General features: G+C 49.4%; 1 protein-coding gene across 2 annotated transcripts in view; it reads left to right on the top strand.

The window, feature by feature from the left end:
• Positions 1–24,469, top strand: part of gnav1 (guanine nucleotide binding protein (G protein) alpha v1) — a 132,004-nt gene that overhangs the window by 88,666 nt on the left and 18,869 nt on the right. For both annotated transcript variants that reach the window (XM_078571208.1, XM_078571207.1), the window contains exon 6: positions 7,682–7,811. In XM_078571208.1, the coding sequence (XP_078427334.1) occupies positions 7,682–7,811 (130 nt within the window). The remainder of the gene's footprint in view (positions 1–7,681; positions 7,812–24,469) is intronic.

Genomic DNA, 24,469 nt, shown 5'->3' on the forward strand with positions numbered 1-24,469 from the left:
CCTCAACTCTATTTTCCTCTCCCCATATCCCTTGATTCCCTTAGCACCCAGAAATCTATTGGCTGCTGTCTCAAATATGCTCAACAACTGAGCATCCACTGGAGTAGAGAATCCCAAAGATGCACAGCCCTTGGAGTGAAGGAACTTGCCCTCGTTTACAGTTGCAGACCCCTTAGTCTCTGACTGTGACCCTGTGTCCTGGACTCCGTAGCCAGGGTAAAACATCCCCCCCAGTATCTGTCCTTCCAAGCCCCTGGAGAACTTTCAATGTTTCAATGAGATCCTTTCTCATTCTTCTAAACAGGAGGGAATACCGACCTAGTCTACTCAATCTCTCATCATAGGACAATTCCCCTATCCCAACAATTAGTCCTCTAAACACTAGTCTGTTAAAATTCTCCATCATCATTTTCATTTTTCCCCAGTTTTGATGATGGGTGAGGAACCCTGAATGTACATGTCCGTTCTCTTGACCTGCCATGCTTCTAAAGTGTTTTCCCGGTCATCTTTGCCTCACAGCGAAGTGTGCTCCTGAGCTAATGTTTCGATCAGTCGGTGATTGTTTGTACGTTAATGTTGATCCCAATTTCATAGGGAGCCGCTCGACTGCGGGGAGGGAAAAGTGAGTCCTCGAGCTTTCAATTATAAAGACAATTGTGTGACACCAACCAAATCACGTTAATGCAAAGCAGGAAATTATATTCATTCTTTTCTTCAACCACCACCCCCCCCTCCCCCCACTCCCATCACTTCTCACATAATCGTGTGGTAATGAGTCTGATGAGCACTTGGCTGTCACTGTTTCTCTTTGTGCTCATTTTCACATGAATTTCAAATGGAAATTTCCCCTGGGTCTCCACAGTGAATTACAATGGCCTGGCTTCCTCTGCTAACTCGAGATAGTGTTACTGGGTGTTTATCTACTTGTGTGTTGGAATTGTTTCAGGACATGATGAAGTACAGTTAGCCCTGGCAGCAATTAGAAACACTCACCGTCGCTTCTCGATGTCTTTGGGGAATTTCCGATTGTAGCTGTGAGATATGTCATGTGCCCTCAGCTGTCTCAGCCCCGAACTCTGAAATTTCTGCCCTAAAACACACTACCTCCCCATTTCCCTCGCGCGCTCCCCTCCCCCACCAGTGTGCACCCCGTTCTTTTTAAATCCTCCTACTTTTATATCGCGACACATAAAGGGCACTTACTGAAAGTGGCCGGTGAGCTAAGGATTGATTTGTTTGTGTATGTAGACCCCTTTTAATTTGAGTGGGGTTCCATTTAAAAATAACCCAGCAGACAAGCTTTAGCCTTAAACAAGATAAATGTTAGTTTATCACTTTTACTTAACCATCAGCAGTAGTTTTGCAAAAAAGTTAGTAACTAAAATACAGGCACGAAGGTTAAAATGTAGATAAAAAGAAAGATACTTCAAGATGAGATTTCAAATCAGTCCCTGTGAGATATCATTGTGGACCCATTGCTTGAACTTTTTCATTCCAAAGTGAAGAGGTTTGAAACTCGAGGTTCGATTTAGCAGCTGCAATGTCTTCTGCAGTTGACTAGTCTTTTTAGGTGGACCCAGCAGTTTAAGCGGGTACTTGGAGAGAGAGAGAGGTTTCTTATTCCTCACTAGTTCTGCAGTTACAACACCTGAAGATTGGACTATTCTCAGTAGAACAACTATTGATTTCTGGATAACCTTCCTCTTTGACCCTGGGTGGCAGAGACAAAATCGCTCAGATTTTTTTTTTGCAAGAAGATATTTTATTCGTAAAATATCTAAAAGAACATTACAAGACACTTCAAAATGGTCATTACAGAAAGTGTAATGATATTCAAATATTCTACATGATCACGTTGCACTCTGAGGGCCTTCAGTACAATTGTGATACATATAATATTTACGGTACACATTCAATGTGAGTCATACAGCTCGAGAGGTTCTATACAGTTCCCAGCCCCTTGGTGCACTGTGGCAAAAAGGTCTTAGACAGAGACCTATCCCCATTGCGCCTTTGTGGTGACTGCCCCAAGCTTTAGTGCGTCCCTCAGCACGTAGTCCTGGACCTTGGATTGTGCCAGTCTGCAACACTCGGTCGGGGACAACTCTTTGCGCTGGAGGAGCAACAAGTTTCGGGCAGACCAAAGAGCGTCCCTCACCGGGTCGACGATCATCCAGCCACAGTTGATGTTTGTTTTGGTGTACATCCCCGGGAACAGCCCGTAGAGCACAGAGTCCTGTGTCACAGAATTGCTCGGGATGAACCTCAACAAAAACTACTACATATCTTTCCAGAGCTTTGCAAGGCACATTCCACAAGGAGGTGAACAACGGTCTCGTCCCCACCACAGCAAGAACGGGCAACGTGCAGACAGTGTGAGACTCCGAGTGTGTAGGAAGGATTCGACACGCAGGGCTTTCCACCAGCCAAGCTACATCTTGGTGCTTGTTGGAAAGTTCTGGCGATGAGGCATTCTGCCAAATGACTTTGACAGTCTGCTCGGGGAACCATCCCACAGGATCCACCCTCTCCTTTTCCCGCAGGGCCTCTAGGACATTATGTGCCGACCACTGCCTGGTGGACTTGTGGTCAAAGGTGTTTCACTGAATGAAAACCGCTCTGTTGATGTCTCTTAAGAGTTTCCCCTGGGGGTTCTGCACCAAAATGGCGCTTTTCAGCCAGACTTTATACAGTTCACAACTTAAAATGGCTGTTATGTTAATTTCCATGAGCTGTTGTTTCATCAGGTAAAGAAGTTAATTACGTTGTGGTCCTTCGAAGTCCATTCCTGCTCCTATTCCTGCTCCTGTTCCTGCTCCTGTTCCTGCTCCTGTCTCCTGCCTCCTGTTCCTGTTCCTGCTCCTGCTCCTGTTCCTGTTCCTGTTCCTGCTCCTGCTCCTGTTCCTGTTCCTGTTCCTGCTCCTGTTCCTGCTCCTGTTCCTGCTCCTGTCTCCTGCCTCCTGCTCCTGTTCCTGCTCCTGTTCCTGCTCCTGCTCCTGTTCCTGCTCCTGCTCCTGCTCCTGTTCCTGTTCCTGCTCCTGTTCCTGTTCCTGTTCCTGCTCCTGCTCCTGCTCCTGCTCCTGTTCTTGCTCCTGCTCCTGCTCCTGTTCCTGCTCCTGCTCCTGTTCCTGTTCCTGTTCCTGCTCCTGTTCCTGTTCCTGTTCCTGCTCCTGCTCCTGCTCCTGCTCCTGCTCCTGCTCCTGTTCCTGTTCCTGCTCCTGTTCCTGCTCCTGTTCCTGCTCCTGTTCTTGCTCCTGCTGCTGTTCCTGCTCCTGCTCCTGTTCCTGTTCCTGCTCCTGCTCCTGCTCCTGTTCCTGCTCCTGTTCCTGCTCCTGTTCCTGCTCCTGTTCCTGCTCCTGCTCCTGCTCCTGTTCCTGCTCCTGCTCCTGTTCCTGTTCCCGCTCCTGTTCCTGTTCCTGCTCCCGTTCCTGCTCCTGCTCCTGTTCCTGCTCCTGCTCCTGTTCTTGTTCCTGCTCCTGTTCCTGTTCCTGCTCCTGTTCCTGTTCCTGCTCCTGCTCCTGTTCCTGCTCCTGCTCCTGTTCCTGTTCCTGCTCCTGTTCTTGCTCCTGTTCCTGCTCCTGTTCCTGTTCTTGTTCCTGCTCCTGTTCTTGCTCCTGTTCCTGCTCCTGCTCCTGTTCTTGTTCCTGCTCCTGTTCTTGTTCCTGTTCCTGCTCCTGTTCCTGCTCCTGTTCTTGTTCCTGCTCCTGTTCTTGCTCCTGCTCCTGTTCTTGCTCCTGCTCCTGTTCCTGCTCCTGTTCCTGCTCCTGTTCTTGTTCCTGCTCCTGTTCTTGCTCCTGCTCCTGTTCCTGCTCCTGTTCCCTCAGAATTAACAAGGTTTCTCACACCTCTTGGAAGATTCAATGGACACCCATGAAACCCTTTGCATTTTGATGACTCTTTGTAGCCAGCTCCAGAGAAATGAGCCTGACAAGGTTTGAACAGAGATAGGTGCCATGTTGCCTGGCCATATCTCCATTTAGAAAAAGGCTTTGAAACTCAATGTAAAGGTTTGAAAACAGAAATGGACCATTAGAGGAATTATTCTTAACATCTCAAAAATCACAAGTACACGTTCATGACTGTGTTTACCTGTCCTCCTATTGCCTGATATGGCTTGCTGTCTTGCTCTTGTGAAGCACTTTGGCACATTTTACAACTAAAGGTGCTAGATAAATGCAAGTTGTTGTTTTCTCTGTTATTCTTTAGAATTGGCTAACTCTGAGCTGGGTGTGAGTTAGTTTAAATCCCCTGCAGGTCCCACCCTCTCTCTGGGGCTCAATTTCATCATTTTTGCCTCCCCCCACCCCCTGCCACCTCATGATCTCCTGTAAGAAGCCCCCTCCCTCATAGGTGAGCCTGGATTGTAAATGCTGCGGACCGTTCACAGGAGAGCTAAGCTCAAATCGACAAACTCACTTTCCGACTGTGCCAATTGCACATATCAGCAGCAGCAGCAGCATCAGCCCTTGACACTCGCTGATTAACATTAGCTCCCATTTTAGCAATGCCTTGACTTTTAAAAATTCTCATCCTTATTTTCAAATCCCTCCAATCACCCCGCCCCCACCCCCCAACCAATCTCTGTAATCTCCTCCAGTCCTACCAGGCTCCAAGATATCCACACTCCTCCTGTTCTGGCCATTTCCACATCCTTGATCATAATCCCTTCACTTTTGGTGGTTCTATCTCAGCTGCTTAGGCCCAAGGTTTTGAAGTTCCCTCCCTAAATCTCTCGGGCATACAGGACCTTTCGTGGCCTCGGCATGTCCCAAAGCAGTGAAGTACTTTTGAAGCATAGCCACCGGTGTAATGTAGGAAGTGCGATGGGCAATTTGTGCACAGCAAGATCCCACAAGCAGCAGTGATACTGAATAGATAACCTGAATTTAGTGATGTTGATTGAGGGATAAATATTGAACTGGGTACCAGGGAGGAATCGCCTGTTCTTTGAAGTACTGTCATGGGATCTTTTCAAGTCCGTCTGAGAGTGAAGTCGGGGCCTCGGTTTAATGTCTCATCCGAAAAGATGGCGCGCTGACAGTGCAGCGTTCCCTCAGCGCCGCACTGGGGCATCAGCCCCAGAACCTTTGGAGCGGGACTCCGAACCTCCTGAGATGGCAAGTTCTACCCAGTTGACACTGAAATGGGCTTTTGAAGATGGAGGGGGGTAGTGCGGGTGGGGGAAGGCGGTAACTGGGTTTAGTGGGGAGAGTGAGGAGACTGAAAGTTCAGCCTCTGCTGCTGCAGTTTAGAATCAGAACAAAAAAAATTTAAATGAACGAAAGCAATTTAATGTCTCTGTTGGAAATCTGAAACGAAAGCAGCAAAGCTCACAGCGGGACAGGCTAATGAGAGGAACAAGGAGACATAGCTCACAGAGTGAAAGGATAGCCCAGATGAGCAGAATTTTAAAAAGAGACTGAGGCAAGGAGGAAGAAGGCAAGATACAAGCGGCCACATGGTGGGGGTGGTGTGGAATAAATCGAATGAGCTGTAAATGGAAGGTGGATATAAACTCTAGAAGTGATCGTGACAAAATCTGGCGGGGGGGTGGGTGGGAGGGTGGGGGGAAAGCATAAGCAGAGCAAATGGGACGTGTGTATGAGATGGTGTGAATGGAAGGGGGGGGGAGACACAGACAAGTGGAACGAGAAGCTGTATGGCAAAGCAAAACATGACCCAGTGACCCAGGAGGCTGGCAGAAGAAAGGAACAGATGCCAAGGGTGAAGATCGCCTCATTGTTATAGTGATCCAACACGATGGTCAAAACCCTGCCCGTCGGTCGATAAATGAAGCTCTGACTCCAATGTTCCAGTTATCAGCTTGGAGTTTATTAGTGACACTGATGTCTTTGTGAATGTTTAGCCGAATATATACGCACAGTAATAATTTTGGAAGTAATAGCAGGGCCTCTCTGTAATTTTCTAGTCAGTGACCCGTGCCGCAGGTTTGCTCGCTAATGCAGCTTCTGATGGTGGCACTCGAATGGAATGTGTCCGACCTCATTTGCTACAGTGAATGCACACTTGCTCCCCTCTTATCTTCTGGGAATTGATGCAATCGGCAGAGATTGAACAGGAGAGAGAGAGAGAGAGAGAAAAACGTGCCTTAAAACAGCAAAGATTGTGCAGCAGGTCTGATAGCGTGTTTTTTTTATTTATTCACGGGATGTGGGCGTCGCTGGCTGGGCCAGCATTTATTGCCCATCCCTAGTTGCCCTTGAGAAGGTGGTGGTGAGCTGCCTTCTTGAACCGCTGCAGCCCATGTGGTGTAGGTATACCCACAGTGCTGTTAGGGAGGGAGTTCCAGGATTTTGACCCAAAGACAGTGAAGGAACGGCGATATATTTCCAAGTCAGGCTGGTGAGTGGCTTGGAGGGGAACTTCCAGGTGGTGGTGTTCCCATGCGCCTGCTGCCTTTGTCCTTGAAGGTGGTAGTGGTCGTGGGTTTGGAAGGTGCTGTCGAAGGGGCCTTGGTGAATTCCTGCAATGCATCTCGTAGGTGGTACACACACTGCTGCTACTGTGTGTCGGTGGTGGAGGGAGTGAATGTTTGTGGATGGGGTGCCAATCAAGTGGGCTGCTTTGTCCTGGATGATGTTGAACTTCTTGAGTGTTGTTGGAGCTGCACTCATCCAGGCAAGTGGGGAGTATTCCATCACAGTCCTGACTTGTGCCTTGTTGATGATGGACAGGCTTTGGGGAGTCAGGAAGTGAGTTACTCACCACAGGATTCCCAGCCTCTGACCTGCTCTTGTGGCACAGTGAAGGAGATTAGCAATGCACAAGAGACCAAACTTCCAGGAATTCTGCTGAGATCTTCAGGAATTAAAGAACCTCCAGGGCAGTTCAGGAGTAATCCGGGAGAAAAAGCTGTATTTTTAAATTTTCTTTTATTTATTTTTAACTTCTAAAAATATCGGATGTGGGGAAGAAAGGCTGTTTGACTGATAGTCAAGAGTCATCCAGTCAGGTAACGAAGAATCTTCACTTTCCCATTGGTGTGGGCGTGGGTCAGGTGACCAATGGCCGGAGAGTGGGAGCGGGTTGGTCGGAGGAAGTCATGTGATACCTCCAGGAACACGTGCACCCGCCATCTTGGAAGGCTGTAGGACAGGAGGAGCTTAGAGAGTTGGGCTGGGGTGAAGCCATGCCAGCAGGAATTTTTACCACATTTCCTGTTCTGTGTTTATGGCCCCCGGCCTTCACCTAAGGCTTCCATGTTGGACGAGCAACTTGGGGCTGTTGACTCTGGTTGGACATATTCCCAGAGGGGTCATGGTGTGACCTCCTGCACCTTCCACCCTCCACTCCTGCCATAGGCCCAACCCACAGTTCCTTGCATTCCCAAGCCAATCAGAAAAGCCAACAGACTGTACATTATTTGGCTGGATGATTGTCTAATATTTTTATGCATGGTAAACGAAGTTCAAAGATTGCAGCACTGTCCTGGAGATTAATCTGGAATTCCAGGACACTCCAGGACAATCCTGGAGGGCTGGGAATGCCTGTGGGCAGCTCTGGGGCCAGAAGGGGTGGTCTTCCCATTCATTTTTACTTTCTAACCGAGGGATCTGAGGGTGGACAGTGAGCTGAGGGGCGGGAGGAAGGGATGGGCTTGGGGAGAGTGCAAACCTTCAAACACTCTGAGGTAACAACCATTTTCTCTTGTGGTTTTCAGGCTGTATGATGTGGGAGGCCAACGTACGGAGCGGCGGAAGTGGATTGGCTGCTTTGAGGATATGAGGGCGGTGTTATTTGTGGCTGCGCTGAGTGGCTATGACATGAACCTGCTGGAGGAGCCTTCAGTGGTAAGAGGAGAATTTGCAGCAAGCTAGCCTCCACCTGGAGGGGAGGGAGTTTCCACTCGGTCGGGTGTTGCTGTACTGACTGTCGACTGACTGCACACTCTTCCTGAAGAGGCAGAGGGGGGCGTGTATAGCTACTAAATACCTGTAGCTAAATAAACAGTGGAGCCATAAACCCGTTGGCAAAACTGGTTTTGCATCCAAATGAATGAATATTGAATAACTGGAGTACGATTAGTACCTTGACATACTTATGATGTCGGAGCCTGTCCTTTTCTCTCTGTGTTCCTGTGTATCTGTCTGTCCCACTTGCATTCTCTGTCTCTGCTTCTGTCTCTGTCTCTGCCTCTGCCTCTGTCTCTGTCTCTGCCTCTGCCTCTGCCTCTGCTTCTATCTCTGTCTCTGTCTCTGTCTCTGCCTCTGCCTCTGTCTCTGCCTCTGCCTCTGCCTCTGCTTCTATCTCTGTCTCTGTCTCTGTCTCTGTCTCTGCCTCTGCCTCTGTCTCTGCCTCTGCCTCTGCTTCTATCTCTGTCTCTGTCTCTGTCTCTGTCTCTGCCTCTGCCTCTGTCTCTGCCTCTGCCTCTGCTTCTATCTCTGCCTCTGCCTCTGTCTCTGCCTCTGCCTCTGTCTCTGTCTCTGTCTCTGTCTCTGTCTCTGCCTCTGCCTCTGTCTCTGCCTCTGCCTCTGCTTCTATCTCTGTCTCTGTCTCTGTCTCTGCCTCTGCCTCTGTCTCTGTCTCTGCCTCTGCCTCTGCTTCTATCTCTGTCTCTGTCTCTGTCTCTGCCTCTGCCTCTGTCTCTGCCTCTGCCTCTGCTTCTATCTCTGTCTCTGTCTCTGTCTCTGCCTCTGCCTCTGTCTCTGTCTCTGCTTCTATCTCTGTCTCTGTCTCTGCCTCTGCCTCTGTCTCTGTCTCTGTCTCTGTCTCTGCCTCTGCCTCTGTCTCTGTCTCTGTCTCTGTCTCTGTCTCTGCCTCTGCCTCTGTCTCTGTCTCTGCTTCTATCTCTGTCTCTGTCTCTGTCTCTGCCTCTGCCTCTGTCTCTGTCTCTGCTTCTATCTCTGTCTCTGTCTCTGCCTCTGCCTCTGTCTCTGTCTCTGCTTCTATCTCTGTCTCTGTCTCTGTCTCTGCCTCTGCCTCTGTCTCTGTCTCTGCTTCTATCTCTGTCTCTGTCTCTGTCTCTGCCTCTGCCTCTGTCTCTGTCTCTGCTTCTATCTCTGTCTCTGTCTCTGTCTCTGCCTCTGCCTCTGTCTCTGTCTCTGCTTCTATCTCTGTCTCTGTCTCTGCCTCTGCCTCTGTCTCTGTCTCTGCTTCTATCTCTGCCTCTGTCTCTGTCTCTGCTTCTATCTCTGCCTCTGTCTCTGTCTCTGCTTCTATCTCTGTCTCTGTCTCTGTCTCTGCCTCTGCCTCTGTCTCTGTCTCTGCTTCTATCTCTGTCTCTGTCTCTGCCTCTGCCTCTGTCTCTGTCTCTGCTTCTATCTCTGCCTCTGTCTCTGTCTCTGCTTCTATCTCTGTCTCTGTCTCTGTCTCTGCCTCTGCCTCTGTCTCTGTCTCTGCTTCTATCTCTGTCTCTGCCTCTGCCTCTGTCTCTGTCTCTGCTTCTATCTCTGTCTCTGTCTCTGCCTCTGCCTCGGTACCCTCTCTCCCCCCTCTCTCCCCCCTCTCTCTCCCCTCTCTCTCTTCCTCTGTGTGTAGTTTGAGCGAGGACAGACGCTGCTGTGAAGGATCTCCGGGTGAGAGCGGGTGACTCTGGCCAATGTGGTGAAACTGTTTCCCAGCAAAGCGCCAGTTACCCCGGAGTGGGGGGGGGGTGGGGTGGGGAGAGAGGAGGGGGGGGGGGGGGGGGGGGGGGGGGGTTAGGAATATGGGGGGGGGTAGGAATATGGGGAGAGGAGCCGTAAACTGGAAAGAAAACAAAACGAGACAGAGAAACCAAGAGGCGGGTTGGAGAAAGTTGAGGAAATGGCAGCGTTTCTGGGCATAGCGATGAGCAATCAATGCAGAGCATCTGTGAATAGAGAAAATGTGAGGAGTGTCACCTCAACCAAACTGGAGCCCAGCAGCCTGACAGCTCCATTCAGAGGAAATTACCACCATCCATAATTATACGTTACAAGCCTGACAAGTGAATTGAACAGAGATTCTGTGTCTGACAGGAAGTTCAGGTAGTTGACATAAGAACGAACAGTCAGGGAGCTGCTGCTGTTGGGGGTGATCTGAACTATTACAACCTCCAGCCATACAGACAGCAGAGAGCAAACCTCCCCCTGTACTGCCTTCCCCACCCCCCCAGCACCCCACCCAGGGCTCTGCTAGTGTGGGAGTCAGCTGTACATACAGGCCCCTCATTCAATTGTCGTCTGTACCAAACGCAGCCGGGGTTATATTGCATCGTTAGAGTGAGAGTACTGCTCATGGTTCTGGTCGCCGTATTATAAAAAGGACATAGAGACACTGGAGAGGCTGCAGAGAAGACTTGCAGGGATGATACCAGAAATGGTGGGTATACATATCAGGAAAGGAATGAACAAAGAACAAAGAAAAGTACAGCACAGGAACAGGCCCTTCGGCCCTCCAAGCCTGCACCGATCATATTGCCCGTCAACTAAAACATTTTGCACTTCCGGGGTCCGTATCCCTCTATTCCCATCCTATTCATGTATTTGTCAAGCTGCCTCTTAAACACCACTATCGTACCTGCTTCCACCACCTCCTCTGGCAGCGAATTCCAGACACTCACTACCCTCTGCGTAAAAAAACTTGCCCCGCACATCCCCTCTATAGTTTTCTCCTCTCACCTTAAATCTATGTCCCCTAGTAACTGACTCTTCCACCCTGGGAAAAAGCTTCTGACTATCTACTCTGTCCATGCCACTCATAATTTTGTAAACTTCTATCAAGTCACCTCTCAATCTCCGTCGCTCTAGTGAGAACAATCCGAGTTTCTCCAACCTCTCCTCATAGCTAATAACCTCCAGATCAGGCAGCATCCTGGTAAACCTCCTCTGCACCCTCTCCCAACGCCTCCATATCCTTCTGGTAATGTGGCGACCAGAATTGCACGCAATATTCCAAGTGTGGCCTAACCAAGGTTCTATACAGCTGCAGCATGACTTCCCAGCTTTTATACTCAATACCCCTGCCAATGAAGGCAAGCATGCCATATGCCTTCCTGAGTACCTTATCCACCTGCGTTGTCACTTTCAGTGACCTGTGGACCTGTACACCCAGATCCCTCTGCCCGTCGATGCACTTAAGGGTTCTGCCATTTACTGTATAATTCCTGCCTGTATTAGACCTTCCAAAATGCATTACCTCACATTTGTCTGGATTAAACTCCATCTGTCATTTCTCCGCCCAAGTCTCCAACCGATCTATATCCTGCTGTATCCTTTGACAATCCTCTTCACTATCTGCAACTCCTCCAACCTTAGTGTCGTCTGCAAACTTACTAATTAGCCCAGTTACATTTTCCTCCAAATCATTTATGTATACTACAAACAGCAAAGGTCCCAGCACTGATCCCTGTGGAACTCCACTAGTCACAGCTCTCCATTCAGAAAAGCACCCTTCCACTGCTACCCTCTGTCTTCTATGACCAAGCCAATTCTGTATCCATCTTGCCAGCTCACCTCATATCCCGTGCGACTTTACCTTCTGTACCAGTCTGCCATGAGGGACCTTGTCAAAGGCCTTGCTGAAATCCATGTATATAACATTCACTGCCCTTCCATCGTCGATCATCTTTGTCACTTCCTCGAAAAACTCGATCAAGTTAGTGAGACACGACCTCCCCTTCACAAAACCATGCTGCCTCTCACTAATACGTCCATTTGCTTCCAAATGGTAGTAAATCCTGTCACAAAGAATCTTCTCCAATAATTTCCCTACCACTGACATAAGGTTCAGCAGCCTGTAATTTCCTGGATTATCCCTGCTCCCCTTCTTAAACAATGGAACAACATTGGCCATTCTCCAGTCCTCTGGGACCTCACCCGTAGCCAGTGAGGATACAAAGATTTCTGTCAAGGCCCCAGCAATCTCCTCCCTTGCCTCCCTCAGTACTCTGGGGTAGATCCCATCTGGCTCTGGGGGCTTATCCACCTTAATATTCTTCAAGACGCCTAACACCTCTTTTTTGATCTCAACATGATCCAGGCTATCTACACACACTTCCCTAGACAAATCAACTGCTAAGTCCTTCTCTTTGGTGAATACTGATGAGAAATATTCATTTAGTATCTCTCCCATTTCTTCTGGCTCCACACACAGATTCCCACCTCTGCCCCTGAGTGGGCCTACCCTTTCCCTGGCTACCCTCTTGCTTTTTACATATGTATAAAAGGCCTTGGGATTTTCCTTAATCCTGGTTGCCAGTGACTTTTCAGACTGGCTGTCTCTTCTCTTGAAAAACTAAGGCTGAGGGGAGACCTAACGGAGATATTTAAAACTATGAAAGGTTTTGATGGAGTGGATACAGAGAGGATGTTTCCTCGTGTGGGGAAGAGCATGAACAGAGCCATCAATAGAAGATAGTCAGCAAGAAATCCAATGTGGAATTCAGAGAAAACCGATTCACCTAAAGGGTGGTGAGAGTGTGGAACTCACTGCCACAGGAAGTGGTTGAAGTGAATTGTATCAATGGGTTTAAGGGGAAACTAGACAGGCATCTGAGGGAGAAGGGAATAGAGGGTTAGAATGTTAGATTTAGGTGAGGTTAGATGGGAGGAGGCTCGAGTGGAGCATAAACCCCAACATGGAGTGGATGGGCCGAATGGTCTGGTTCTGTGCCGGATATCCTATGTAATTACAGGTCTTGGAGCCTCTTAGGGAGGGAAAGAGCAGAAGTAGCAGCCAGTGGGGCCTGCATTGCCCCACCCAGCAGCCCTTGCTGAACAGTGAGGTATAGATATAGGGGGTGAACAGAATTGGCTGCACCAGTTGGGAGGGAATTGCCCTGGGAGTCCTCAACACTGACCCTGGACCCCATGGAGTCTCATGGTGTCAGGTCAAACCTACCACCACCCAACCTCCTCAGCTGATGAATCATTGTTCCTCCATGTTGAACACCAGTGATGGTGGCAAGGGTGCAGAATGTACTCTGGGTGGTGGTGGTGGTGGGGGGGTTGTGGGTTTGCTTCAAGGTCCATCACCAAGAGTGGCTCAGTAGCACCATCACTGACTGAGTCCTGAGGGACAGATCTGCCTGGCAGGGCCTGGGGCAGGTGGTGAGGGAACCAACAAACATGAAAAACCCATTTCACATCATCCTCACCAATCTACCTGTCACAGATTCATAGGTGCATCTGTCCATGACAACATCGGTAAGAGTGACAATGTTGGTAGGAGTGACCACCTCGTGGAGACGAAGTACCATCTTCACATTGAGGATGCCCTCCATCGTGCTGTGTGGCACTAGCACTGTGCTAAATGGGATAGATTTCAAACAGATCTGTGGGCCATCAGCAGCAGCAGAATTGTATTCAAACGCAGTCTGTAGCCTCATGGCCCAGCATATCCCCCACTCTACCATTACCATCAAGCCAGGGGATCAACCCGGCTCAATGAGATTGCAGAAGCACCGGGCATACCTAAAAATGAGGTGCCAGGACTACTCGCATGCCAAACAGCATAAGCAGCAAGTGTTAGACAGAGCTAAGCGATTCCACAACTAACAGACCAGATCTAAGCTCTGCAGTCCTGCCACATCCAGTCATGAATGGTGGTGAAAATTTAAACAATTAACAGAGGAGAAGGCTCCACAAATATCTCCATCCTCAATGATGGGGGAGCCCAGCACATCAGTGCAAAAGATGAGGCTGAAACTTTTTCAAACATCTTCAACCAGAAGTGCCGAGTGGATGATCAGTATTTGACCAACTGTGGTGTCAAGGAGCCCTAGCAAAATTGAAGTCAATGGGAATCGGGGGGAAACTCTCTGCTGGTTGGAGTCATACCTAACACAAAGGAAGGTGGTTGTGGTTGTTGGAGGTCAGTCATCTCAGCTCCAGGACATCACTGCAGGAGTTCCTCAGGGTAGTGTCCTCGGCCCAACCATCTTCAGCTGCTTCATCAATGACCTTCCCTCTGTCATAAGGTCAGAAGTGGGGATGTTCTTTGTTGACTGCACAATGTTCAGCATCGTTCACAACTCCTCAGATACTGGAACAGTTTGTGCCCACTTGCAGCATTTAGGCTTGGACTGATAAGTGGTAAGTAAAATTTGCACCACACAGGTTCCAGGTAATGATTATCTCTAACAGGAAAATCTAACTATCAACATCCTGGGGGTTACCATTGACCAGAAACTGAACTGGACTAGCCATATAAATACTGTGGCTGCAAGAGCAGGTCAGAGGCTGGGAATTCTGCAGCGAGTAACTCACCTCCTGACTCCCTAAAGCCTGTCCACCATCTGCAAGTCAGGAGTGTGATGGAATACTCCCCACTTGCCTGGATGAGTGCAGCTCCCACAACACTCAAGAAGTTCGACACCATCCAGGACAAAGCAGCCCACTTGATTGGCCCCTCATCCGCCACCTTAAAGATTCCCTCCACTGGCACACAGTAGTAGCAGTGTGTGTATCATCTACAAGATGCACTGCAGCAACTCACCGAGGCTCGTTCAACTGTACCTTCCAAACATGTGACCTCTATCAACTAGAAGGACAAGAGTAGCAGATACATGGGAACACCACCACATGGAAGTTCCCCTCCAAGCCACTCACCATCCTGACTTGGAAATATATCGTCATTCCTTCACTGTCACTGGGTCAAAATCCTGGAACTCCCTCCCTGTCACCACATGGACTGCTGCAGTTCAAGAAGGCAGCTCACCACCACCTTCTCAAGGGCAACTAGAGATGGGCAATAAATGCTGGCCTAGCCAGTGACACCCACATCCCATGAACAAATATAAAATTAAAACCCTGCTTGAATAGACTGGATATTTAGGTGGGTTACTGGTGCCCAGGGGATTGTACCACAGTGTGAGTTAACAGCTGAAGGGATGGTGCCGGTGAAGATGCCACGAGCAGTGACTGTTTTGTTTGAGGTTTTGCAGCAGGGGTGGAAGTTTCCTGGCTGAGTTCAGGGCTGATGTCCGGCTGATGCTTCTTTACACACAGGGTTTTTGAATAGCTGGAGTGGGTTCCTGGGGAGGGTGACGGTGGGCAGGATGTAGAGTTGGAGTGTGTTCCTGGGGAGGGTGACGGTGGGCAGGATGTAGAGTTGGAGTGTGTTCCTGGGGAGGGTGACAGTGGGCAGGATGTAGAGCTGGGGTGTGTTCCTGGGGAGGGTGACGGTGGGCAGGATGTAGAGTTGGAGTGTGTTCCTGGGGAGGGTGACAGTGGGCTGGATGTAGAGGGAGTGTGTTCCTGGGGAGGGTGACGGTGGGCAGGAAGTAGAGGGAGTGTGTTCCTGGGGAGGGTGACAGTGGGCAGGATGTAGAGCTGGGGTGTGTTCCTGGGGAGGGTGACAGTGGGCAGGATGTAGAGCTGGGGTGTGTTCCTGGGGAGAGTGACGGTGGGCAGGATGTAGAGGGAGTGTGTCCCTGGGGAGGGTGACAGTGGGCAGGATGTAGAGCTGGGTGTGTTCCTGGGGAGGGTGACGGTGGGCAGGATGTAGAGCTGGGGTGTGTTCCTGGGGAGGGTGACGGTGGGCAGGATGTAGAGCAGGAGTGTGTCCCTGGGGAGGGTGACAGTGGGCAGGATGTAGAGGGAGTGTGTTCCTGGGGAGGGTGACGGTGGGCAGGATGTAGAGTTGGAGTGTGTTCCTGGGGAGGGTGACAGTGGGCAGGATGTAGAGTTGGAGTGTGTTCCTGGGGAGGGTGACAGTGGGCAGGATGTAGAGGGAGTGTGTTCCTGGGGAGGGTGATGGTGGGCAGGATGTAGAGGGATTGTGTTCCTGGGGAGGGTGATGGTGGGCAGGATGTAGAGCTGGGGTGTGTTCCTGGGGAGGGTGACGGTGGGCAGGATGTAGAGTTGGAGTGTGTTCCTGGGGAGGGTGATGGTGGGCAGGATGTAGAGTTGGAGTGTGTCCCTGGGGAGGGTGACGGTGGGCAGGATGTAGAGCTGGGGTGTGTTCCTGGGGAGGGTGACGGTGGGCAGGATGTAGAGCTGGAGTGTGTTCCTGGGGAGGGTGATGGTGGGCAGGATGTAGAGTTGGAGTGTGTTCCTGGGGAGGGTGACGGTGGGCAGGATGTAGAGCTGGAGTGTGTTCCTGGGGAGGGTGATGGTGGGCAGGATGTAGAGCAGGGGTGTGTTCCTGGGGAGGGTGACGGTGGGCAGGATGTAGAGCTGGGGTGTGTTCCTGGGGAGGGTGACGGTGAGCAGGATGTAGAGGGAGTGTGTTCCTGGGGAGGGTGACGGTGGGCAGGATGTAGAGGGAGTGTGTTCCTGGGGAGGGTGACAGTGGACAGGATGTAGAGGGAGTGTGTTCCTGGGGAGGGTGACGGTGGGCAGGATGTAGAGGGAGTGTGTTCCTGGGGAGGGTGACGGTGAGCAGGATGTAGAGCTGGGGTGTGTTCCTGGGGAGGTTGACGGTGGGCAGGATGTAGAGCTGAGGTGTGTTCCTGGGGAGGGTGACGGTGGGCAGGATGTAGAGTTGGAGTGTGTTCCTGGGGAGGGTGACGGTGGGCAGGATGTAGAGCTGGAGTGTGTTCCTGGGGAGGGTGGCGGTGGGCAGGATGTAGAGTTGGAGTGTGTTCCTGGGGAGGGTGACGGTGGGCAGGATGTAGAGTTGGAGTGTGTTCCTGGGGAGGGTGACGGTGGGCAGGATGTAGAGCTGGAGTGTGTTCCTGGGGAGGGTGACGGTGGGCAGGATGTAGAGTTGGAGTGTGTTCCTGGGGAGGGTGACGGTGGGCAGGATGTAGAGTTGGAGTGTGTTCCTGGGGAGGGTGACGGTGGGCAGGATGTAGAGCTGGAGTGTGTTCCTGGGGAGGGTGACGGTGGGCAGGATGTAGAGTTGGAGTGTGTTCCTGGGGAGGGTGACGGTGGGCAGGATGTAGAGGGAGTGTGTTCCTGGGGAGGGTGACGGTGGGCAGGATGTAGAGGGAGTGTGTTCCTGGGGAGGGTGACGGTGAGCAGGATGTAGAGCTGGGGTGTGTTCCTGGGGAGGTTGACGGTGGGCAGAATGTAGAGCTAAGGTGTGTTCCTGGGGAGGGTGACGGTGGGCAGGATGTAGAGTTGGAGTGTGTTCCTGGGGAGGGTGACGGTGGGCAGGATGTAGAGCTGGAGTGTGTTCCTGGGGAGGGTGACGGTGGGCAGGATGTAGAGTTGGAGTGTGTTCCTGGGGAGGGTGACGGTGGGCAGGATGTAGAGGGATTGTGTTCCTGGGGAGGGTGATGGTGGGCAGGATGTAGAGTTGGAGTGTGTTCCTGGGGAGGGTGACGGTGGGCAGGATGTAGAGTTGGAGTGTGTTCCTGGGGAGGGTGACGGTGGGCAGGATGTAGAGTTGGAGTGTGTTCCTGGGGAGGGTGACGGTGGGCAGGATGTAGAGGGAGTGTGTTCCTGGGGAGGGTGATGGTGGGCAGGATGTAGAGGGAGTGTGTTCCTGGGGAGGGTGATGGTGGGCAGGATGTAGAGCTGGGGTGTGTTCCTGGGGAGGGTGATGGTGTGCAGGATGTAGAGTTGGAGTGTGTTCCTGGGGAGGGTGACGGTGGGCAGGATGTAGAGCTGGGGTGTGTTCCTGGGGAGGGTGACGGTGGGCAGGATGTAGAGCTGGAGTGTGTTCCTGGGGAGGGTGACGGTGGGCAGGATGTAGAGCTGGGGTGTGTTCCTGGGGAGGGTGACGGTGGACAGGATGTAGAGGGAGTGTGTTCCTGGGGAGGGTGACGGTGGGCAGGATGTAGAGCTGGGGTGTGTTCCTGGGGAGGGTGACAGTGGACAGGATGTAGAGGGAGTGTGTTCCTGGGGAGGGTGACGGTGGGCAGGATGTAGAGCTGGAGTGTGTTCCTGGGGAGGGTGACGGTGGGCAGGATGTAGAGGGAGTGTGTTCCTGGAGAGGGTGACGGTGGGCAGGATGTAGAGCTGGGGTGTGTTCCTGGGGAGGGTGATGTTGGGCATGATGTAGAGCTCCCAGAACTGCTGCAATTTTGATTGGGCTGAGGTGTTCTGGACTTTATAATCCATCAACCAACGTGACGACAAACCAAATTATCTGGGTCACTATGGCAGTGCTGTTTGTGGGATCTTGATGTGCGCAAAATGGCTGCCACATTTCCCTACATTACAGCCGCGCCTAGGCTTCAAACCTGTTTAACTGGCTGTAAAGAATCGTGAAAGGTGCCATATAACTGCATGTTCTTTCTTTTGATCTTTCCAAAATAATTGATTTTGAAAGCCCTGCGGAGTTTGAAGCCCTCGCCTTCTTGAGAAACACACACTGGTGCACATCGAGCGAGGGGTGACTGGCTCTCCAGCAATTTCCGGCCTTAATGAAGAGAGATGATAAATCTGTTGTCAGTTAAAATTGAGTGGTGCCTGTGGAGAAAGGGAAGGCAATTGAAGGAAATTATGAAAATGATTGTTTGGTCTGGGGGCTGAATTTTCTAATCACTGCTGTTCAGAAGCAATCATTGCTCCAACATCACTTGGGACCTGAGGCCTGAGCGACTGCGTCAGTCAATTAACTGAATCATATGAGAATTCCAGCTGGGCTAAGAGGAACCAAAGCTCGGATTTGTTCCTGTTTGGGTGCTCCAACAAACCAACATCCCATTTCTACCCCCCCTTTAGTTCTGAAAAAGCGTCATATTTGACTCGAAACGTCTCTCTCTCTCTCTCTCTCTCTCTCCACAGTTGCTGCCTAACCTGCTGAGTTTTTCCAGCATTGCCTGTTTTTATTTCAAATGTCCAGCATCTGCAGTGCGTGACTTTTATTTTTAATTAATGTCCCACTTCCTTATCGCTGAGAGGATGCCGCATGCCATTCAGATTCAGAGGTTCGGTTCCTTATCTGTACCGAGGCATCTATCTTTGGCCCCGGGATGAGGGCAGTAGGTCAGTGGATTTCCCCTCAGTGTCCAGGGCTGAGTGAGTGAACAGAGGTTGCCAAAAACATTCCAATGCTGCCACTACACAATATGCTTTGAATCTTACAGCATTGAAATAGTTGGCCCAACTTGTCCACGCTGTCGTTCGTGTTCCACGTGAACCTCCTCCTATCCCTCTTCCATTAACCAAGCCTCCAGTTCCTTTCTCCCTCATTTGCTCCTCTATCTTCCTATTAAAGGTATCTCCACTTTAACCACTCCGTTGTGTAGTGAGTTCCGCATTACCACTTTCTTGAGTAAAAGGATTCTCCTGAATTTCATTGGTGAATACCTGGTGTGTTTATGGCCGCTAGCTTAGAACTCTCCCAGCTGTGGAAATGTCTTTCCTTTGTCTGTCTCAAATATCGAATCCCTTTTTTGAGAAAGGTAATGTCCCAAAAACCATGGCTTTTCCAAAGGGGTTTTGATTTTGGCCCCCTCAGTGCTCACTGGACAGGACAAGCCAAGGCAGCAAGGTAAATCTCACACTGTTAGACTGCAGAGCGACTCTGAGAGTTTCTGCTGGCAATACACAACTCAGCAGGTTGGAAAAGAATGGGAGTGGGAGGGTCAAAGGGTATTTTGGCAAAACATAGAATCATTGAGCTTTCCAGATGTCCAATTGGGACCCAGGTCCCAGCTTTTTCCCCACAACCCTGAAATTATTCATCTTCAAGAACATTCCAATTGCCTTTTGAACGTTCCTGTTGAATCTGATCCCGCCACTCTTTAAAAGAAAAGAGAGACTTGCATTTATACAGCACTTTTCACAGCCGCCAGACATGTCAAAGCGCTTTACAGCCAATGAAACAAGTCACTGTGCACACAGCAAGATCCCACAAACAGCAACGTGATAATGGCTAGTTAATCTGTTTTTGTGACGCTAGGTGAGGGATAAATATTGATCAGGACACTGGGGATAACTCCGGATAACTGGGATCTTTTACACCCATCCAAGCAGGCAGGAGGAGCCTCAATTTAACGTCTCATCTGAAAGGTGGCACCTCTGACAATGCAGCACCCCCTCAGTTCAGTCCCTAGAATGTCAGCCTTGATTTTTGTGCTCAAGCCCTAGAGTGGGACTTGAACCCGGGACGTTGTGATTCACAGGCGAGAGTGCTACTACCTGAGCCACAGCTGACATGTTTTGGGTAGTACGTCCCAGATCGTAACAACCCTCCTCATTTCCCCTCTAGTTCATTTGCCAAATACTTGAAGTCCATGATATCTGATTCCTTCCAAAGGAAGCGGATTCTCCCGACTCGCTTTATCACAATCTTTCATCGTTTCCAAGAACCCTATTGTGGCTCCCTGCTCTGAGGTGAACAAGCCCAGCTTCTTCAATCTCCCTACTCAACTGAAGTCCCTCACCCCTGGTATCATCCTGGTAAACCTCTTCTCTACCCTCTCCAAACGCGTGGACATCCTTCCTAAAGTGTGCTGCCCGGAATTCCAGCTGAGGTCAAAGCAGCTGATCTCTCAGTATATCGGGATTCGCAATTCTGTTCGGAGGTCTCATCACGTGGACCTTCAACCACTTTGCCTAACCAAATAGTCTATCCTCCCATCTTTAATGCTTTCACAAGAACAAGAATGCTCAAAGAAAATGAGAGAGAACATCATTCTTTAAACACTACTGTGGCTTTTCTCTGGGCTGTTTCTCCCAGTAGTGTCCGGGAGATTTATGTTTAATTCCTGGAGGGTTAACAACCTTTCAGTGTGTTCAGAATGATGTACTTAAACTTGAACGGCGATCCCGAACTTAATCCTTGGAGCTAATTTGCTTGCAAACTCTGCGCTGCCGTTTCACTTTCAGTTCAGATTATTAATAGCTAACGGAAAGATGAAACCTGGTCACTGGTTGTGTGCGTGATCTGTAATGCATAGCGAGATAATGTCGAAAATGATACATAAACTGGTTGTGTTTAATTGTGTGTGTGGAAATGAGAGAGACCTTTGTTCCGCCAACTGAATTATTGCTAACAATGTTGCAATAGCAACTAAACCTCTAAAGCGGAGTTGAATAGGGTGAAGAGCAAATTGACCATTATTTCAATATGTGAGTCAGTTAATGAGCTCAAGGGAGCTGGTGGATGTGTTTGAAGTTTGGCTCATAAGCTGGTGAGATGGTCATGCTTTTAAAAGGAACTTACTGATAAAAATGTGACTTGCAGAGATAAGCCCGCCATGATTGCCAGGGTCTTAGAGTCAGCTTGCACCAAGTCCCTTCACCCAATCACCACCCTGCTCGCTAACTGACCTACATTGGCTTCCAGTCCGGCAATGTCTCGATTTTAAAATTCCCATCCTTTGTTTTCAAATCCCTCCAAGGCCTCGCTCCCCCTCCCTATCACAGTAATCTCATCCAGCCCCACAACCCTCCTCCAACTCTGGCCTCTACGGCATTGACTGTTTTCATCACTCACTCCACCTTGAGTGGTGCCTTCAGTCGCCCAGGCCCTAAGCTCTGGAATTCCCTCCCTAAACCTCTTTACTCCTCTATCCACTTCCCTCTTTATGATGCTTCTGAAAATATATCTTTCTGGCTGTGTTTTTGATCATCTGACTTGATACGGCTTTCTATGGCTGAGTTAGAGTTTGCTTTGACCACCCCCCCTCCCCCAGCCTCAACAGTTTATTGGTGGGGGGGTGGTTAGGGGGAAGAGTTCCAGATTTTCCCTATTGTTTGCGTGTAGACATGCTTCCTGACACCAACCTTGAACGACATGGCTCGAATTCGTTCCAATTTCCCTTTTCTTTGGGACTCCAACGCCCCCCCGACCCCACCAGAGGAAATAGTTTCTCTTTATCGACCCCATCAACTCCCTTTAATCATCTCAAAAACTCCTTTTCATAATCATACCAGGGGGAGAGAGAGAGAGCAGCAAGCATGTCAAAGACGTCGGCTTCCTTGGGGAGCTGGTAATTATACAGTCTGAGTGAAGGAACGTTGGAGGGGTTTCTGAGTTGATTTCTGAGACAGATTTCTGAGTTGAGTTTTACCCAGACACCAGGAGGAATGGTGTGTAAAGGGGCAGGAAGACTGCAGTCAACACAACTCCTCTGAAGATAAAAGCAAAATACTGCGGATGCTGGAAATCTAGAACAAAAACAAAAATACCTGGAAAAACTATACTTTTTAGTTCTGATGAAGGGTCAAACGGACTCGAAACATCAACTGTATCCCTCTCCGCAGATGCTGTCAGACCTGCTGAGTTTTTCCAGGTATTTTTGTTTTTGTTCAACTCCTCTGAAGTTGCATTCCGTCGCACTTTGCGTGGGTTTCCAGATGTTGGGAACAGAAACTTGGAGTTTGTTGGACTCGCTCAGCTGTTGTCGGCTTCAGGTGTCCAGTTCTCGGCCTTGTTATCTCACTAGCACCGGACAGCCTGAAAACAACTCTTCGGCTATCCTGTGCTTTCAGTATTGAACTATTGATTAGACCTGTCAGTTTATCCCATACGTTGAAGGAAGGGACAGAGGCCGTGATGAAAAAGTTCTCTCGAATTGGGAATAAGTCTGTATTTACTCCCAAATATAATAACACAATCTTAAAAACAAATTAAAACAGATGTACATCTTGTTTTTGGCGTTGGGGTCCCTCAGGTGGTTTAATTGATCGTTACTGCTGTCGCTGCCCTACACCAATTATTCTAGCCTCCGCCACCAGCTACCCTTTGGAGAAAGACTTTTGAAGTACTTTTTCAAGTGTGTAGTCGCTGTAGTAACGTAGAAGAGTGGCAGGCCAATCTGCACACAACAAACAGCAATGTGAAAAATGCCAGATAATCTGTTTTGATGTTGAAGCGTAAATGTTGTCTGGAACATGGGGAACGAGGCCCTGCTGCTCTTCTTTAACTGGGGCCTTTTACATCCACCTGAAAAAGCAAATGGGGCCTTGGTTTAATGCAGGGGTCGGCAGCCTTTCAGAAGTAGTGTGCTCAGTCTTCGCTTATTTACCCTAATGTAAGGTTTTGCGTGCCAGTGATACATTTTAACATCTATAAGGTCTCTATACATAATTAAGCCATTGTTGTATGTAAAGTAGATAAGGTTTTAAAAATGCTTAAGAAGCTTCAATTAAAATTAAATTTTCGTACCAGTTTAGTGTGATCCTTATCAGGATCCTTTCCTTACAGTGCAAAAAATCATTGACAGACACAACAGGCACAACATCAAACACACTGCGCTGTTCCACATTATGTGATACTAATGTAAGGAGCAAATTGGGACTTAAAAAAAAAATCTCAGTAATGAATAAAACACAAGCATTTCCTATTAAATTCTAGACATCTTTTATCAGTGTAACATACCCCCTCGGGATAGGTAAATGACAGTGTTTTTTCCTTTAGAACTTTTCGTGGCATTCATTGGACTAACAGTGTGTGTCACTCAAATGGCACGTGTGCCATAGGTTGCCAACCCCTGGTTTAATGTCTGATCTTGACACCTCCAACAGTGCAGTGTTCCCTCAGTACTGCACTGGAGTGTCAGCAACAACTTTTTGTGCTCCAGTCCCTTGGAATGGGGCTTGAACCCATCTGACACGGGTGAACCTGCTGCCCTTTAAGCCAAGTGCTGGCCTGTTGACAGGTTATCTGATGATCTGGGGAAGGACAACCCACTCCAATACCATCCATGTTTTTTCTCTCTCTCTCTCCTTTCTTTCTTTCTCTCTCTTTTTCTTTCTCCCTCCTCTCTTTTTCTCCCTTTGTCTTCCTTTCTCTCTCTCCCGTACTTGCGAATTGAACGGATTTGCTAACATCTTTTTATGTGATGTTTGAACAAAGACTTGCCTGATGAACAGATAATCTCGGCTTCACCACCTGAAAACACTCTCTCTGCTTTTAGAAGTGAACTAATGGAAAATTTGTTTCTCAATTAGCCCTTAACCTGATGCGTCAACTGGGTCGGTGACGGTTACATTAGACATGTTGTAGAGGTTTTCATTTGCTGCCCTTGTAAAGCATTTGGAATTAAAGGCTATCAGCTTGTGTCATGCAGAACATTATAGGCTTGTACGAGAACCTGTGTCAGTGTGTGGTGTGGCCACCCGGAAGGGGAATGATTGACTGCTCTGGTTTCCTACAGAGCAGATTACCAACACTGCCCGCCTGAAATGCTATCCACCAGGAGAGAGGAAGGGAATCTGTAGATGACTCACCTTTAGCAGATGCCCAGTCCAAAGCAACAGCACCCAAGGTGTGGAGGGAAGGGTCATTGGAAAGGTATTGGCCTTTCCCTCACTTAAGGCCTTGAGGTAAAGGTCGCAGTTAAGGTCACCAACCCTCCCAGAGTGTCCCGGAATTCAAGATTCATCTCCAGGAAACTGCTGTGAGCCAACTGAGGAGATAAATCATAATGGCACTTTCAAAAAATATATCTTTTTTTATTTTTGTTTTTTAGTTATAAAGATATTGTGGAAGGATAAAACCCTGTGTAACTGGGTGGCTGGTACAATTGGAGGCAGAAGGTCATGATGAATCCTCCTCCAGGAATGCATCCAAGTAGAGTTGGAAACTCAGTTCATGGCTTGTGTCCCACCCAAGGCCTAAGGGAAGGGTCACAGCCTGTGTCCTGCCTGAGGCCTAAAGGAAGGGTCACAGCCTGTGTCCTGCCTGAGGCCTAAGGGAA

Source organism: Cetorhinus maximus, chromosome 24, assembly GCF_964194155.1.
Source record: "Cetorhinus maximus chromosome 24, sCetMax3.hap1.1, whole genome shotgun sequence".
Taxonomy (NCBI): Eukaryota; Metazoa; Chordata; class Chondrichthyes; order Lamniformes; family Cetorhinidae; genus Cetorhinus; species Cetorhinus maximus.